Genomic DNA, 17,575 nt, shown 5'->3' on the forward strand with positions numbered 1-17,575 from the left:
TTTTAAAATAATATAGAGATATTTTTACACTAAAATGTTGAGTAAAAAGGCATGATACAAAATTGTTACTATACAGTATCACTAGTAATATACATGTATTTGGATGGTAGGATTAAGGATAAAGTTTGTTCCTTCTTTATGCTTAAAATGAATTATGTCTAGGGTCAGAAAATAATTTCCATACTAAATTCTTTATATTTGGAACTCAATTTTGTTGCATTTCAATCATCTCTATCTGATAAAACTTTAATGGATCAAGGTTATAATTTAATATCTTGATTTACACCTTTATAGCTAGTCAAAATAAATAAGGGGGCCCTAGCCAGTTTTCTCAATGGTTAGAGCATCAGCCCACATACTGAAGGCTCTCAGGTTCGATTTTGGTAAAGGGCACGTACCTTGGTTACAAGCTTCATCCCTGGCCCAGTCAGAGCACATGTGGGAGGCAACCAATCAATGTGTCTCTCTCTTATCTATGTTTCTCTCTGTGTGTGTCTGGGTCTCTCCTCCTCCCTTCCACTCTCCCTAAAAATCAATGGAAAAAAAATATCCTGGGGTGAGGATTAACAAAAAACAAACAAACAAATAAAGGGGGTTAGTGAGCAGGAGAAAAAAAATCTTAGAAAATGCAGAAGTGAGTTTCTTCATACAGGAAACTTGATAACTACAGAAAGGCATTAAACATCAAAGGCATTAAACTAGTTAAGAGTAGTATTCACAGCGCAGAAATCTGTTGCATTCAGAGAGAAAAGCTTTTGTCCTTAACTTCTTATCAAATGAAATTACTTGATTAGAAGATTTGAAAAGTACTATATCTTATAAATTTGAAATATTCTGTATGCTGTCTTACTAGGCTAAATATCTTAGGAAAACATTCCTCATACACAAAGATAAAGGCAAAATAAGAAGCAACCACAGAATGTTTACATTCCTGTAACACAGATAGGAAATAAGGCAAGAAGACAAAAGGAATTCTGACAAATGAAGCAGAGGACTGGACTAAGATTAAACTGTATCTGTACTACTGCCAGATAGTACTTCAGGGGGAGAAATGCAACTTGGCAATTTTTATCTTGGGCAATGGATGAAAACAGTCTCAAATGGATTTTTGGGGTCAAACAGATCTCTATGGGAAAGAACTGAGTTCTAAATCAAAGGAATATACAAATCTGAATGGTCCAGGATCCCACTGGCATGGCCATGAACAACATAAATAAACCAAGTGCTCATGAATCTTTATTACCTCACCTGTCGCCACTGCAGCATGCAAGAACCGGGACTGAGATCATTATCCTGATGGCTTCTGTGAATTGCCTTTGTTTGCTAGCAATCACGTCTGCCTGATCCCTCAATTGTTCTTCCTGTGCCCTGGCTACTGCCAAAAAAGGTCATACCTTCCAAAAAGTAGTAAGATTTAGGAGAGGGAGTCAATAACTTGCAGACTAATAACAAGTCAAAGTTATGATCTTGATTATAACTGGTCCCTAAGCATTGTTTATCAATCTTCATACTTAGCCTTGGTGAGCAACATCTTCCACTCTCCTCAGCAACTATTCCAAACCTCTGCTGGCATTCTTTCTACTCAGCAGATCTCACATTTTATTTAACCCTGAAAACTAAAGCAACCAAGTGATTACCTAAACTTCCCATTTCCCTTACCCCAATGAAACTTACCTTTATCTCCATCCAATCTTTCCTCCTTCCCTCCAGTCTCCTCAGGAAATGAGGTGGCCATTCTCCTATTCAACACTACCTAACTGCCTCTGGGTGCTTTGCTTAATCAGTTCCTCAGAAAACTGTTTTTGCTTTATCTCACTTGAGACTGGGAAGCAATAGATAAAAATAATTTCTAAAAGTATTAACATTCCTTAGTTCCTAAACTTGCAGACAAATAAACCAAACTGCACATCAAACTGGTTATAGAACTGCTCTCAAGTGACTTCAAAACAGAGAACTTTGTCTCTACAACCTTAGAGGAATATATTGAAAGACAAAATGAGCCTGACCAGTGTGGCTCAGTGGTTGAGCGTCGACCTATGAACCAAAAGGTCACAGTTCGATTCCTGGTCAGTGCACATGCCCAGGTTGCGGGCTCAATTTCTACTGTGGGGCGTGCAGGAGGCAGCCGGTCAATGATTCTCTCTCATCATTGATGTTTCTCTCTCTCTCTCCCTCTCCCTTCCTCTCTGAAATCAATAAAAATATGTTTTAAAAAATGATATGTAAATAAATTTTTAAGGTTAATTCAAATAATTTCATTATTTAACCTAACATCGAGGCTTGTATTTTGAAATCATTGTCTTTGTAGGAAAAAGTAATTTTCTTACATATAGTATGTTGTGGTTGAGTAGGAGAATATGCTTAATCCTAGGGCAGGGGTGGGCAACCTTTTTGTGAGGGTGTGCCAAAACCAGCAAAATCTCTGACTCAAAATTCTTCTGCGTGCCAACCCTAATTTTTTGAGAACATGTTACGCCTACTTGATATCTCTTAAGGTGTACGTATGTGAAGAACCTTGAAGAAATAATAAAATTCATTCGAGCGACAAAAAACACAGTATATGATGATAAAAAATACATTTATTTTTTAATATAAACATGTTATGTAAAATTATTTATTTATCTAAGATGCACCTACACTGAATTTATCTGAAAAGTAAAAAGTCGATATTAAGAAAAAAATTATAAATGGAAGATTATAAGAGAGGGTTTTGCGTGCCAGCAAAAGTTACTGGCATGCTGTGTTTGGCACGTGTGCCAGGGTTTGCCCACCCCTGTTCTAGGGCATGCGTGCTATAATATCCTACCTAATAATAGACAAACAGGGTAATTGACCATACCTTTGCTACGCCTCCCATTGGCTAATCAGCATGATACGCAAATTAACCACCAACAAAGATGGCGGTTAATTTGCATACATAGGCTCCAAGAGGTGGAGCGAAGCCTGACGACCGGGAGCCAGCGGAGCAGCGAGGCCTCACGGCTCTGGGGCCGGTGGAGCAGCGAGGCCTGATGTTTCCGGGGCCAGCGGAGCAGCGAAGCCTGACGTTTCTGGGGCCGGCTCCGGCCAGAGCGAAGGCCTGGGCCCCGGGGTGCCAGAGGCAAACCGGTGCCAGCAGCCAGGGGAAAGGAAGGCCTGTTGCACGAATCTCTTCGTGCAACAGGCCTCTAGTTTAGGAATAAAGTGATATGATGTCTAGAATTTACTTCATTAATAGAGAGACAGAAAACAAGGAGGTGCAAGAAGAAAAAAAATGTTAACTAAATGAAGGTTACATTGGAATTTATAATACTATTTTCTGTATGTTTGAAATTTATCTTAGGAAAAAATTGCATATGCAAATTATCTCATTTTGGTTAAAAAGAAAAACCCTTTAAGGACACAAGCTAAGTTAGGAAATCTGGTAGCAAAAAAATGTATTATTTTCTTATTTTTAATTATATGTGTTTTCTAAGATTCTATAATAACAATTTAATGCTTTTATATCAGAAATTTTAACTTCATACTAACTACAATAATTAGGAAGTATCTAATTCAAGATTGCAAACAAAACACAGGCTTTTGTTGTTCACTCCTTCTAAAAGAACACTGAAATAAAAGTAAAGAAGAAATATTCCTAAAAGAATATAGAAAAAGGATAGAGTTGTGAAAGAGAATTGAACCAACCAACAAATAAGAGATGTCAATAAAATTTCTGAACAATCGGAAGAGATTGGAGACATGCCGAAAGGTGAAAGAAAGCTATAAAAGCTGCAAACACTTGTGCATTATGAGAAAGTTACAGAAATGACCTATCCCTTTAAAAGTCCATCTAGGCTTAGAATCAGCCAGTGATCCAACAACAGGGATCGTAAGTATGAAGTGATTGTGAAAATATTTTAATTAATTGAAAGACTATATACAGAACTCACTATTCAGCACTCAAGTCCTTCCTCAACATTGACTAAACAGAGCATTCAGGTGTCTTGGCATTTATCTCAGAAGAAAAAAAAAGGGAAGGAGGCAGGGAGGGAGAGACTATTCTTCTCCAAAGAAACTGAACAAGTTGCCTGGAGAGCAGTGGAGTTTCTAGGTAATTATTAACATATGTGGGCTCAAACCAATCAGTGTGCCATCCTCCCACTCAAATCTAAGTCTGACAGTCAACACGTCTCACCCACAGACTAGACAGAATAAAAAGGATCAGCCCCAGCCAATTTGGCTCAGTGGATAGAGCGTCAGCCTGCGGGCTGAAGCGTCCTAGGTTCAATTCTGATCAAGAGCACGTACCTCGGTTGCAGGCTCAATCCCTGGCCCTGGTCAGGGAGCGCATGCTGAGGCAACCAATCAATGTGTCTTTCTCACATTGATGTTTCTCTCTGTGTGTCTCTCCCTTTCCTTTCCACTCTCTAAAAATCAATGGAGAAATATCCTCGGGTGAGGATTAACAAAAAAGAAAAACAAAACAAACAGAAAACAAAGAACAAGGATCAAACCTATTTACACATCAGTAGAATAAACCTAAATTAGCTACCTAGAGTGAAGGCGAACCTATGACACACATGTCAGAGGTGGCACGCAAACTCATTTTTTTGGTTGATTTTTCTTGGTTAAATGGAATTTAAATATATAAAATAAATATCAAAAATATAAGTATTTGTTTTACTGTGGTTGCAAATATCAAAAAAATTCTATATGTGACAAAGCATCAGAGTTAAGTTAGGGTTTTTCAAAATGCTGACATGCCGAGCTCAAAAGGTTCGCCATCACTGACCTAGACCATCTTTCCAGGACAACCAAGTATTATCAGGCAAGTGAGGAAAACTAGCAACATGAAAGATTAACAAATATTTTAAGTAATTCAGAAGGATAATTCAGAGAGAAGAGAGACATCTAACACATTCAGAAAAATATGAGAAAAGAAATCTATAGACAAAATAAGAACAAGATGCTGGAAAGAAGAAATCTCTAAGCATGTAAAGCAAAAGAACACATGAGATAAAAGATAAAATATTAAAAGATCCAATATCCAACTAGTAGGACTCCCACAAAAAGAGAAGAAAGAAAAATAAAAAAATATATTGTAATAGTTCTCTATTGCTGTTTAACAAATTACCCCAATATTCAGTGGCTTAAACCAACATTTACTATCTCACACAGTTTCTGAGGATCAGGAATCTAGGAGCAGCTTAGCTAGATGGTTCTGCCTTGGGTTCTGTCATAAGAATGTTAACAAAAAAAACAGCTAGGCTGTGCCCATTTCTGGAAGTTCCACATCTAAGCTCACTCACATGACTATTGGCCAGAGGCCTCAGTCACTCACCACATAGTCCTCTCCATAGAGCTGTTCACAATATGGCAGCTGACTTTCCCCAGAATGAGTAATCCAAAAGAGAGAAAGCAATCAAGACAGAAGCCACAGTGTCTTTTAAAACCTAACCTCAGAAATTACATATCTCACTTCTAGCATATTCCAATGGTAAAGTACACCAATTCTGGTGCAATTTGGGAGAAGAGTTCACAGGGCATAAATATCAGGAGGCATGGATGGATCATTGAGGGTCACCTTGGAGGATGACTGTTATACTACCATCAAGAAAATCATAGGAAAAATTTTTCTCAGAGCTTCACAGATATAAATCTTCAGATTAAAAGGCCATTAAGTACTAAAGAGACTGAAAAAAGATCTACCTAGATATAAATCATAAAATCTCATATCTCTAAGAATCAGACAACTGTAAAAGTGTCACAGAAAAGCGGGGGGGCGGGGGGGTTGCTCAGCTACGAAAAAATAAAAACAAAACTACCACCAGACTTCTCATCAAATGAATAATAAAAAGACAAGGGAGTATTGCCAAAACAGTTGAGACAGAAAATGTGTATCAACCTAGAATTCTACATTCATCCAAATGAATAATCAAGCATGAGAGCAAATTGAGGTCCCATCCAGAAATATAAAGAATTAGAAAGATTAGCCTCCACGCAAGCATTATTAGGAATATACTTGAGGCTACACTCCAATAAAACAAGACCAAAAAAACGAGATAATATAAGATGTAGGAAACTCTAAATCAACCCTACAAGAGAAAAATTCCAAGGCAATGGCTGTACAGTATGCCTACAAAGCAAATGGACCAGACTGGAACAGAATAACAGAAAAAGGACAATATCTTTGAGTAGAATAATAGAAATGCCATAAAGATATATTAGTTAAGAAAAAAGTGTAGTTGAAAACCTCAGGAAAAACAAAAGACAATATAACAAAGTAATAGCCCAAATAGAAATGAGTAAAAGGTGGTATGGTTTTAGCAGTTGAAAGAGCTATAAGAAGAGAGGCTATATACTAAACACAATTTCCTTAAAGTGGTCCAGGTGTCAGACCACTGAACTCAAAAAAAGTAAATGTATCCTAGCACGCTACTTAGTTAGCCCTATACTCAACAACATTCAAAAGGCTGTATTAATTGTTTTTAACTTTTAGAGTCAAGCTTTAGATGAAAGACTTGATTACAAATGTAAAACAAAATGTTAGCAAACTTGACAATTTTAAAGTAAACAAGTAACTACTCTGGCCGGTGTGGTTCAGTTGGTTGGGCATCATCCCATGCATCAGAAGGTCACAGGTTCAATTTCCGGTAAGGGCACATGCCAGGGTTGCAGACTAGATCCCCAGTAGGGGGCGTGCAGGAGGCAGCCGATCCATGTTTCTCTCATATGGATGTTTATCTTTCTCCCTCTCCCTTCCTTTCTAATACTCCTTTTTTTTAAAAATATTTTTTTTAAAGTAAACAAGTAACTGTTAAAAGGTGGAAGACAGAGATGAGACAAATAAGAAAGATAGAGGTGCTTATTAGTTCATTTTATATAAGGAGTATGAAGAAACTGATTATAGATACAATAATTAATAGATATTATATTTAATATGTGAAAAACAAAAAATATAATTATCAATATTTGAAAAGAAGTAAAAGAAGAGATGGAGAAAGGGAATGTAGTGTCAATAAACTAAATTCTTATCTATCATATAAGAAAGTCAACTGATATTAAGTTAATCCAAAATACAGAATTTAAATATTCTTTACATCGAAGTTATATCCTGAACATAAACTCCACTGTTGATGGTTTAGAGGATACTATGCTACATCCGGACTGACCCCACTCCACACCTTTTCATTGGTTATGTGTGCTTTTGTGCACAAAAGTGCATGAGAATGTATATGCATATGTGACTGCACATATGTATATGCATTTCAACTAAATGCATATACATATGCATTTTCTTTCAGCATTTTTGTCTAAAAACATCACTGGATTGCAAGAAGTGGTCAGGGAAGGAAATATCCAGGTTGATGAAAGACTAAGATTAATTGAGATTTAATCTATTTCTCCAATATTTGTAAAAGATTACTCAAACCAACCTACCATCAAATGGCATTGCCTCTCATTGTACAAATGCAAATGAAGTGAGAAGTGCACCTAATTTCAAGTAATGCTGAAAGGTGGCAGAAGGAGGAAGCACTAGATGTATCTGAAACTGTTTAAGGATCTTGAAATAATTTCACTTACACAAAAAAAATCAGAATAAGTAAATGCATTATGGTGAACCTCACAAATCTAAAAGAAAATTTAACATTAGAGAACAGTGGGAAGAAACTATTGATACCATCAGGAAGAGCTTTCTAACTGCAGCTACTCAACAACAGAATGTACTTCCTATAATAAAGATCTGATCTTCTACCAACCCATTGGTTAAGTAAAGAACAGAAATAATCTCTCTGTAATGTTTAAAACTTATGGAAGATTAGACTAAATACTCCCCAAAATAGTAACTGTAATTATGAAAGTTCTAAATTAATAAAGTTTGACTTACCAACATCCATTGCAGTTTCCATAAAGCTTTTTTGTCGTGAAGCAAACTCTGCAAGCAATTTTTGCTGCCTCTCTCTAGCCTTTTGTCGCCTAGATTAAACAGAAATAAAGTGATAAGTACCAGGCATGCTAAGGCTTATTTGCTATCTTTCAGGAGTATATGATGTATGAAAAGGCCTTTGTACACAGTTAACAGCAACATGAACTTGGGATCTAATGACTGATTTTTAACATAAACAAAATGTTAATTTTCGTATTTGAAAAGCTGTACTGTGATTATGTAAGAAAGTGCCCTTATGTCTAGAAAATACACACTAAAGTATTTCAGGGTAAAGCAATTTACTCTGAAATAATCCAGGAAGTTCTTTGTACTATCCTTGAAATATTTCTGTAAGTTTGAGATTTCTTTAAAATAAAAAGGTTTGGGGAAAACCAAGATGGCGGCATAGGTAAACACCTGAAATTGCTGCCTCACACAACCACTTCAAAACTACAACTAAAGACAAAACAGATAATGTTATGGGGGGAGAACCAAGATGGCGGCATAGGTTAACGCCGGAGTTTGCTGCCTTGAACAACTACTTCAAAAGTGAAACCAAAAAACGGAAGGGACATCACCCAGAACCACAGGAACGCTGGCTGAGTGGGAGTCCTACAACTAGGAGGAAAGAGAAACGCATACGGACACTCAGAGGAGGCGCAGTGCTGAAGTCAAATTCTGAGGTGCGGAGTGCGCGGAGCGGGCTGGCGGCGGAGGGCGCGGTTGGCGTTTTCAATCGGGAGGGAGTCGCAGACTCTGAGCTCCAGATCCGGGCGAGTCTTTAGGGACCCAGACTCAAACGGGAGAAGCGGGACTGTCTGGCTTCAGTCAGAGCCAGTGCAGCTTTCTCTCTGAGCTTTGCAGCGGGTGCTGGGACTCAGAGAGGCAGAGCCCCTGGGGACAGGACTGAGAGCCGCCATAACTGCTCTCTCCGGCCCACCCTGTTGATCCCGTGCGACCCGCCCCGCCCAAGCCCTGCACACAGGCATTTGCCGGATAGCCTCAGGCAAAGGCTAGATTAGCACCTCCCTAGAGGACAGAAGTTCTCTCACTGCTGACACAGCTGATTCTCATAGCCACTTGGCCTGGAGGTCAAACCCTCACTGGAATTAGCTACAACAATCAAGATTTAACTATAAGACTGCGAACAAAGACCACTAGGGGGTGCACCAAGGAAGCATAACAAAATGCGGAGACAAAGAAACAGGACAAAATTGTCAATGGAAGATATAGAGTTCAGAACCACACTTTTAAGGTCTCTCGAGAACTGTTTAGAAGCTGCCGATAAACTTAATGAGATCTACAAGAAAACTAATGAGACCCTCGATCTTATATTGGGGAACCAACTAGAAATTAAGCATACACGGACTGAAATAACGAATATTATACAGACTCCCGACAGCAGACCAGAGGAGCGCAAGAATCAAGTCAATGATTTGAAATGCGAGGAAGCAAAAAACACCCAACCGGAAAAGCAAAATGAAAAAAGAATCCAAAAATGCGAGGATAGTGTAAGGAGCCTCTGGGACAGCTTCAAGCGTACCAACATCAGAATTATAGGGGTGCCAGAAGATGAGAGAGAGCAAGATATTGAAAACCTATTTGAAGAAATAATGACAGAAAACTTCCCCCACCTGGTGAAAGAAATGGACTTACAGGTCCAAGAAGCGCGGAGAACCCCAAACAAAAGGAATCCAAAGAGGACCACACCAAGACACATCATAATTAAAATGCCAAGAGCAAAAGATAAAGAGAGAATCTTAAAAACAGCAAGAGAAAGAAACTCAGTTACCTACAAGGGAATACCCATACGACTGTCAGCTGATTTCTCAACAGAAACTTTGCAGGCCAGAAGGGAGTGGCAAGAAATACTCAAAGTGATGAATACCAAGAACCTACAACCAAGATTACTTTATCCAGCAAAGCTATCATTCAGAACTGAAGGTCAGATAAAGAGCTTCACAGATAAGGAAAAGCTAAAGGAGTTCATCACCACCAAACCAGGATTATATGAAATGCTGAAAGGTATCCTTTAAGAAGAGGAAGAGGAAGAGGAAGAAAAAGGTAAAGATACAAATTATGAACAACAAATATGCATCTATCAACAAGTGAATCTAAGAATCACGTGAATAAATAATCTGATGAGCAGAATGAACTGTTGATTATAATAGAATCAGGGACATAGAAAGGGAATGGACTGACTATTCCTGGGGGGGAAAGGGGTGTGGGAGATGCGGGAAGAGACTGGACAAAAATCGTGCACCTATGGATGAGGACAGTGGGTGGGGAGTGAGGGTGGAGGGTGGGGCGGGAACTGGGAGGAGGGGAGTTATGGGGGGGGGGGAAAGAGGAACAAATGTAATAATCTGAACAATAAAGATTTAATTAAATAAAAAAAATAAAAAAATAAAAAATAAAGACAAAACAGACATCGCCCAGAACCACAGGAAGGCCGGTTGAGTGGAAATTCTACAACTAGAAGGAAAGAGAAAAGCACACTGAGACTTAGCAGGTGCGGAAGTAAAGTGCAGAGGTACGGAGGCGCGTGGAAAGGGCTGGCAACGGAGGACGCCAGTGTCTTTTTCAATCGGGAGGGAGTCTCAAGTTCCCAACGGCCCTTACTCCAGTTCGGGCGAGTCTCTGGGGACCCAGACTCATCTGGGGAGAAACTGGACTGTCTGGCAGCAGGCAGAACTCAAGGGCAGCTTTCTCTAAGAGGTGCTTGCAGCAATTACTGGGACACTGAGAAAAGGGGGCCTCTTAGGGTAGGACTGAGGATCAGCCATAGCTGCTTGCTCCGCCCTGTTGATTCCCTGAGACCCCGCCCCACCCAAGCTGCTAACAGAGGCTTTTGCATATGAATGGGCTGGCCCTTTGAGATCTAAAATTACCTAACAAACTGCAGCTGGGTCAGAGAGAACCAGAACATCCAAAAGAAGGTTCAAGGCCCCACAGCAGCTTGCACTGCTTCACAGCTGGGCTTCATCTGAGCACTTCCAAACCCCAAACAAAGAAGAGGAATCTGTAGATCTCTCCATAGCTCCTGCTGGGTGGCCTCAGGCAGAGGCTAAATTAGCACCTCCTTAGAGATACAAGAGCCCGTGTACCTGGTGGTCAGAGTGGGACCATCCAGATTACAACTCCTCAGATCCATAAGGGACACACTAAGGGGACAGACTCAGTGAGCACCGTAGCCCCACTGAAGCAAGTCTTGCCCCAGAAGGGTGTCATCAGCACAGAAGTTCTCCCACTGCAGACACAGCTGATTCTCACAGACAATTGGCCTGGAGGTCAATTCCTCCCAGTGATACCAACAACAATCAAGGCTTAACTACAACAAGACTGTGCACACAGCCCACAAAGGGGTGCACCAAGAGTGTCTACCTCAGGTAATTGGGGAGGCTGAGCCACTGGGCCCTACAGGACATCTAGCACACAAAGCCACTCTATCAACACAGGGAAGCATAAAAAAATGCAGAGACAAAGAAACAGATCACAAATGACAGAAATGGAGGAAAGCAAACTACTGGATATAGAGTTCAAAACCACGGTTATAAGGTTTTTCAAGAATTTTCTAGAAACCGCTGATAAATTTAGTGAGACCCTCGAGGATATAAAAAAGGACCAACTAGAAATTAAGCATACACTGACCAAAATAAAGAATAATATACAGAGATCCAACAGCAGACAAGAAGATCCCAAGAATCAAGTCAAAGATTTCAAATATGAAGAATCAAAAAATACCCAACCGGAAAAGAAAAAAAAAAATCCAAAAATATCAAGATAGTGTAAGGAGCCTCTGGGACGTCAAGCATACCAACATCCGAATTATGGGGGTTCCAGAAGAAGAGAGAGAGCAAGATATTGAAAACCTATTTGAAGAAATAATGACAGAAAACTTCCCCTACCTGCTGAAAGAAATAGACTTACAAGTCCAGGAAGCACGGAGAACCCCAAACCAAAGGAATCCAAAGAGGACCACACCAAGACACATCATAATTAAAATGCCAAGAGCAAAAGACAAAGAGAGAATCTTAAAAGCAGCAAGAGAAAAAAGTCAGTTATCTACAAGGGAGTACCCATACAATTGTCAGCTGATTTCTCAACAGAAACTTTGCAGGCCAGAAGGGAGTGGCAAGAAATATTCAAAGTGATGAATACCAAGAACCTACAACCAAGATTACTTTATCCAACAAAGCTATCATTCAGAATTGAAGGTCAGATAAAGAGCTTCACTGATAAGAAAAAGCTAAAGGAGTTCATCACTACCAAACCAGTAGTCTATGAAATGCTGAAAGGTATTCTTTAAGAAGAGGAAGAAGAAGAAAAAAGGTGAAAATAAAAATTATGAACAACAATTACATATCTATCAACAAGTGAATCTAAAAATCAAGTGAATAAAAAATCTGATGAACAGAGTAAACTGGTGAATATAATAGAATCAGGGGCATAGAAAGGGAGTAGACTGGCAATTCTCGGGGGGGGGGGGAAGGGCTGTGGGGGGTGGGAGGAGAGACTGGACAAAAATTGTACACCTATGGATGAGGACAGTGAGAGAGGGTAAGGGCAGAGGGTGGGGTGGGAACTGGGTGGAGGGGAGTTATGGGGGGGAAAAAGAGGAACAACTGTAATAATCTGAACAATAAAGATTTATTTTTAAAAAAAGGAATAAAAAAGAATAACTGAGGCAGATTAGAGTTTGTCTTACAATACAAAAAATAAAATATAATAAATAAAATAAAATGGTTTGAAAAATTAAATCCATCCTCAAAAGACAAAAATTTGCCACCATAGAAAAAATGGAAACAAACAAAAATATGCTATAGTTGCTCAGAGCATTCTATGAGACCTCCAAAAGTGCTATAAGTAACAATAGCCTTGCCAGGATACATGCTTGGTCTCATATAGCACTATTTTGTAAATTTATAAGGCTTAGTATGTTTTTTAAATTAAAACACTGTTATTGCACTTTACAGATTGCCTTTAAATATGTACATGTACATTTAGAATATATTCCATAAGAGAATATTTCAAAAAACAAATCCATATATCAAACATAAGAAAGCCTCAAATGTAACTGCTTGGCACTAGAATTAAAATGCATTTCTATTCTGCCACAACCACATGAGCCCGGAAGACTAAACTCTAGATCAGTATGGCTGTCACCTTGATTTTGGCCTATGAGACTGAGCTGAGAACCCAGTCACACTATGTCTGGACTTGGACATACAGAAACAGTGAGTAAATAAATGGGTATCGCTTTAAGCTGCTAAAAAAATGTATATCTATACTAGCTTTCTATAATTTCCGGGGGGGAGGGGAAATGTGTCATTGTTATATTTTCCTTCCATTGTTAATTTTTCTTAATGTAGGTTATTCTTTTCTAAAATTGGGCACAGATATGAGTAAAAACATAAACAAGTTCTGGCAGATTCAGTACAACTCAAGAGTGTTCCATTATTACCCCAGAGGTGGAGACACTGAGACTGCATAATGTTACAACCATCTAAGGTTTCCTATTTGTATCTTGTTTTCTATGGAGTTAATCTATTATGAAAGTGATGCCAAATTTGTCTATAGATCAGGTACTTTGGAATGGATCATCATTAAACGCTTGTGAACTATTCTGCCCTTATTATAAAACTTAATCCCAAAGCCAAAATAAACTGAGAAAAGATAATGTGAGAAGCATAGTGAGATTCAAATAGGTTCATCTTAATTCTTAGCTGTCTGCTATAGGAATAGTTTCAACTTTTTGTCAATACCATCACTGCTCAAAGTAACTAAAGCCCATTACAAAGAAAGTCTTGAAATTGTTTTTAGAATATTATTTATTATAATAGCATTAGAGCTTTTGTAAAAATAGCATCTGAACTATGTACTCCAGTATCATGTCTATTGAGTAATAATCACAAAATGTTTTTGACCAAATAAAACAAACTTTGACTCACAGATGTTTATCTTCCTTAAAAAAAAAAAACATATTATGCTATAACCAAAAAAAAAAAAATCACCAATTTAGAAAAGACTAACAAAAATAAAAATTTAACTCATTTTGACATTATGATTTTATCAGATCCATTAAATTCTAGGAAGTTACTAATTCAAAATTAATGAACTGTCATCTAAATTGTTATTCATAACAATCTATAATAATAAAAGCATAATATGCTAATTAGACCAGACGTCCTTCCAGACGACCTTTCGGACGAAGCTGGGGCTGCGAGGGAAGCCCGGGTCCTGTGTGCCTGCCGGCAGCCAGAGAGAAGCTCGGGTCCTGGGTGTCAGAGGGAAGCTGGTGCTGGCAGCAGGGGGAAGGAAGGCCTACTCTTGCACAAATTTCATGCATCAGGCCTCTATTTCCTATTATAAAGTACTATGAGAAATCTGAACTTTCCTAAATTCATAATATACCAAAGCCTTTTATGTATACTTGTAACAAATTATCTGTAACAAAATCACATCAGCAATAAAGTACAACTACATATGTGACTAAAATTGCTCCTGATACAGTTACCAAAGATGAAATTCTAACTATATGGTCAAACGGAACAGCCAATCTTCTCGGAATTTTTGCAGCACTTAACAATGCTGAGAAGTTTCTTCCTTCCTGAACCTCCTCATGCCTTCTCTAATGCCACTCTCTAAAGTTCTCCTCCTATTCTACTCTAGCCATCCCTTTTCAGTCACTTTTGTGGGTACTCCTTCCTCAGTCACTCCCTTTAATGTTTTCTCCTTGAGTCCTATATTAAGTGTTCTCTTACTGTACACACTCTTCCATATACAAGGCACATAATTATTACTTATGTGCCCAAATCTGTAGCTATAACTCAGAATTCTCCCCTACAAATCAAATTTATTTGACTGGACATCTTCACTTGGATGTCCTTCTTAAACTCAGTAATGGACAAGCCTGAGCACATCAATTTTACTGCTAAGCCTGAGCCTCCTGCTAGCCTCCCTTATCTTGGTAAAAAGGAAAATCATCCAAGAAAGATTTTTTTTAAATTTATAAATATCAGGATTTAACAACAAATTAAAAGCAATCTAGAGTTCCAAATGCTAGAGTCATAAGTATGTTTTAAAACAGTGATGGCGAACCTTTTGAGCTCAGCGTGTCAGCATTTTGAAAAACCCTAACTTAACTCTGGTGCCGTGTCACATATAGAAATTTTTTGATATTTGCAACCATAGTAAAACAAATACTTATATTTTTGATATTTATTTTATATATTTAAATGCCATTTAACAAAGAAAAATCAACCAAAAAAATGAGTTCGCGTGTCACCTCTGACACGCATGTCATAGGTTCACCATCACTGTTTTAAAACATTCCTTATTTAATAATCAGTGATCACACACTGAAAAGAGTGGAAAGAACCAAAAGGAACTAAAATAGTCCAATTTTTATTTTGAGATATATTTAAAATATATTTTTTTAATTTTCTGTTCTCATTTAAAGTCAAATTGATAGAAGTTTTTGAAAACAGCAGGAGAATTATTAGATTCCCATGGTAATTACAGAAGTAGCAATTTTCCACAGGGGCCTACAAGTTTAAGGCAGTAATTTAATGCTGGGGTCAGAAACCTTGTTTTCTCAACAACAACTAACTCAAGCATACTACACACACAAGCACCAACTACATTTGGTTCCATTTATCTTACAAAGCTTTAAGCTATGATTATAGCTACTAAACACCCAGGTCCTCAGCCAATAAGAAAAGCTATATCAAATCTTGAACTGTACCATTCATGTTAAAAACAGTAAAAATAAAAAATTACCTTTCTTCTTTGTCCAATGTTTTCTTCTCTGCTGCAGTGACTTTTCTGGGTGGCACAGGAGGGGTCACTTTTCTGCATATCTCTTCAATGATACGTTTGTTCATTCTGCTTTGCAATGCAGCTTTTAGTAAAATTCTTTCTACTGCAGTTATACCATCTCCATGACTATATTTAGGAATTTCTGGTTGGATCAAAATTTCTATGTCATCAAGCCAAGGAGGATAGTAGGAGTTTTGTTTTCCTGAGAGTTTGTGGTGAAGTTTAATTAGCAAAGACAATATACTTTCTTTAATTTCCAAAATGGCTGTAGTTAACTGTGGAGCTGAACCAGGAGCAGACCATTTACTTGAAGTTTTAGGACGAACCACCTGATTTGCTTCATTGCTGCTACGATTGATGATCTCCTGAAACTTCTTTCTACGCTCTGCTACTAAGCTGAAAACTTGGGCTGTACCAGAATTCTACCATTAAAAAAGAAAAAGAAAGAAATCAAAGAAGTTATTCAGTGTCAAGTTTAAAAACATATTAGTACTACGTTTTCCAAAGGGAATGTTCAAAGTTTCATGCAGATATGTTTCAATAGATTTTCTTTTTAAGATATCTGACTCTTCACCTCTCTTTCCTACATATACTTAGACCCACTCAATCTGAAAATAACAATGAAGAGGAAAAAGGAGATAATCCAAGATAACAACTCTTTTGCAACCTCCTGAATCTATCTATCTACTAGAGAAAACAGACAAAGCTTGAGTAGTATCTATAGTCATATTAAAGAGGAATCATAAATTAAGTTCCTCATCAGTTTAAAAAAAGAAAAGCTGTTCTACCCAACATTCATCAAGAATACCATATTTGCCCTAGCTAGTTTGGCTCACTGGATAGAGCATCAGCGCAGACTTAAGAGTCCCAGGTTCAATTCTGGTCAAGGGTTGACCTTGGCTACAGGCTTGAACCCCTGGCCACACCAGCCCTGCCACCCAAAGGGCACATGCAGGTGACAACCAATCGATGTGTCTCTCTCACATCAACGTTTCTGTCTATGTTTCTCCCTCTCCCTTCCACTCTCTCTAAAAATCAATGGAGCTCAGCTGGCATGGCTCAGTGGTTGAGCATCAATTTATAAAACAGAAGGTCACAGTTTGATTCCCAATCGGGGCACATGCCCAGATTGCGGGCTCGATCCCCAGTGTGGGGTGTACAGGAGGCAGCCGATCAATGATTCTCTCTCATCATTGATGTTTGTGTCTCTTTCCCTCTCCCTTACTCTCTGAAATCAATAAAAATATATTTAAAAAAATATATGAAGTGAAGAGAGACTCACCTGCAAGTACCAGCTCTGATAGTGGAAAAATATCCTTAGGTGAGGATTAAAAAAAAAAAAGAATACTATACTCTACTAATTTCTAAAAAACTGTCATATTTTCCAGTGAAGAAAATTATAAATTAATTTTTTCTACGCTAATAAATATGAACTGCTAATTAATTTCATTTTTAAGGAACTTCAAAAGTTTGAAAATTATTTCTAACATGCTTAAAGTTATTAATATGAAATATAAAGATGAAAAATCAAATTTATCTGTTTCATATTTGAGTATCACTATAATTTGTTATTTGAACAGATTTTTAAAAACCATGTTTTTCAATGTATTGTCTAAATAGCCTTTACCCTAAAGCTGTCAAACTGAATTAGAGCTCTTAGAAATCATTTTTAATTAAGACACACATCAGTTTAATACATTTCATTAATTTTTTAAGCAAGAATAAGAACAATGCTCCAATGCTTTGATGAGTTAAATTATAATATACACTATTTTTCAACATCCAAACTGTTTTTCTAATTTTTTTAATCCTCACCCCAGGATATTTTTCCATTGATTTTTTTAGAGTGAAAGGGAGGGGGGAGGG

General features: G+C 37.9%; 1 protein-coding gene across 12 annotated transcripts in view; it reads right to left on the bottom strand.

Moving 5' to 3' along the window:
* Positions 1-17,575, bottom strand: part of UBR3 (ubiquitin protein ligase E3 component n-recognin 3) — a 188,863-nt gene that overhangs the window by 66,581 nt on the left and 104,707 nt on the right. For all 12 annotated transcript variants that reach the window (XM_036319910.1, XM_036319916.1, XM_036319918.1 and 9 more), the window contains 2 exons: positions 15,671-16,131; positions 7,850-7,938 (listed from right to left, as the gene is read on the bottom strand). In XM_036319910.1, coding sequence (XP_036175803.1) covers positions 7,850-7,938; positions 15,671-16,131 — 550 coding nt within the window. The remainder of the gene's footprint in view (positions 1-7,849; positions 7,939-15,670; positions 16,132-17,575) is intronic.

Source organism: Myotis myotis, unplaced genomic scaffold (genome assembly GCF_014108235.1).
Source record: "Myotis myotis isolate mMyoMyo1 unplaced genomic scaffold, mMyoMyo1.p scaffold_m19_p_8, whole genome shotgun sequence".
Taxonomy (NCBI): Eukaryota; Metazoa; Chordata; class Mammalia; order Chiroptera; family Vespertilionidae; genus Myotis; species Myotis myotis.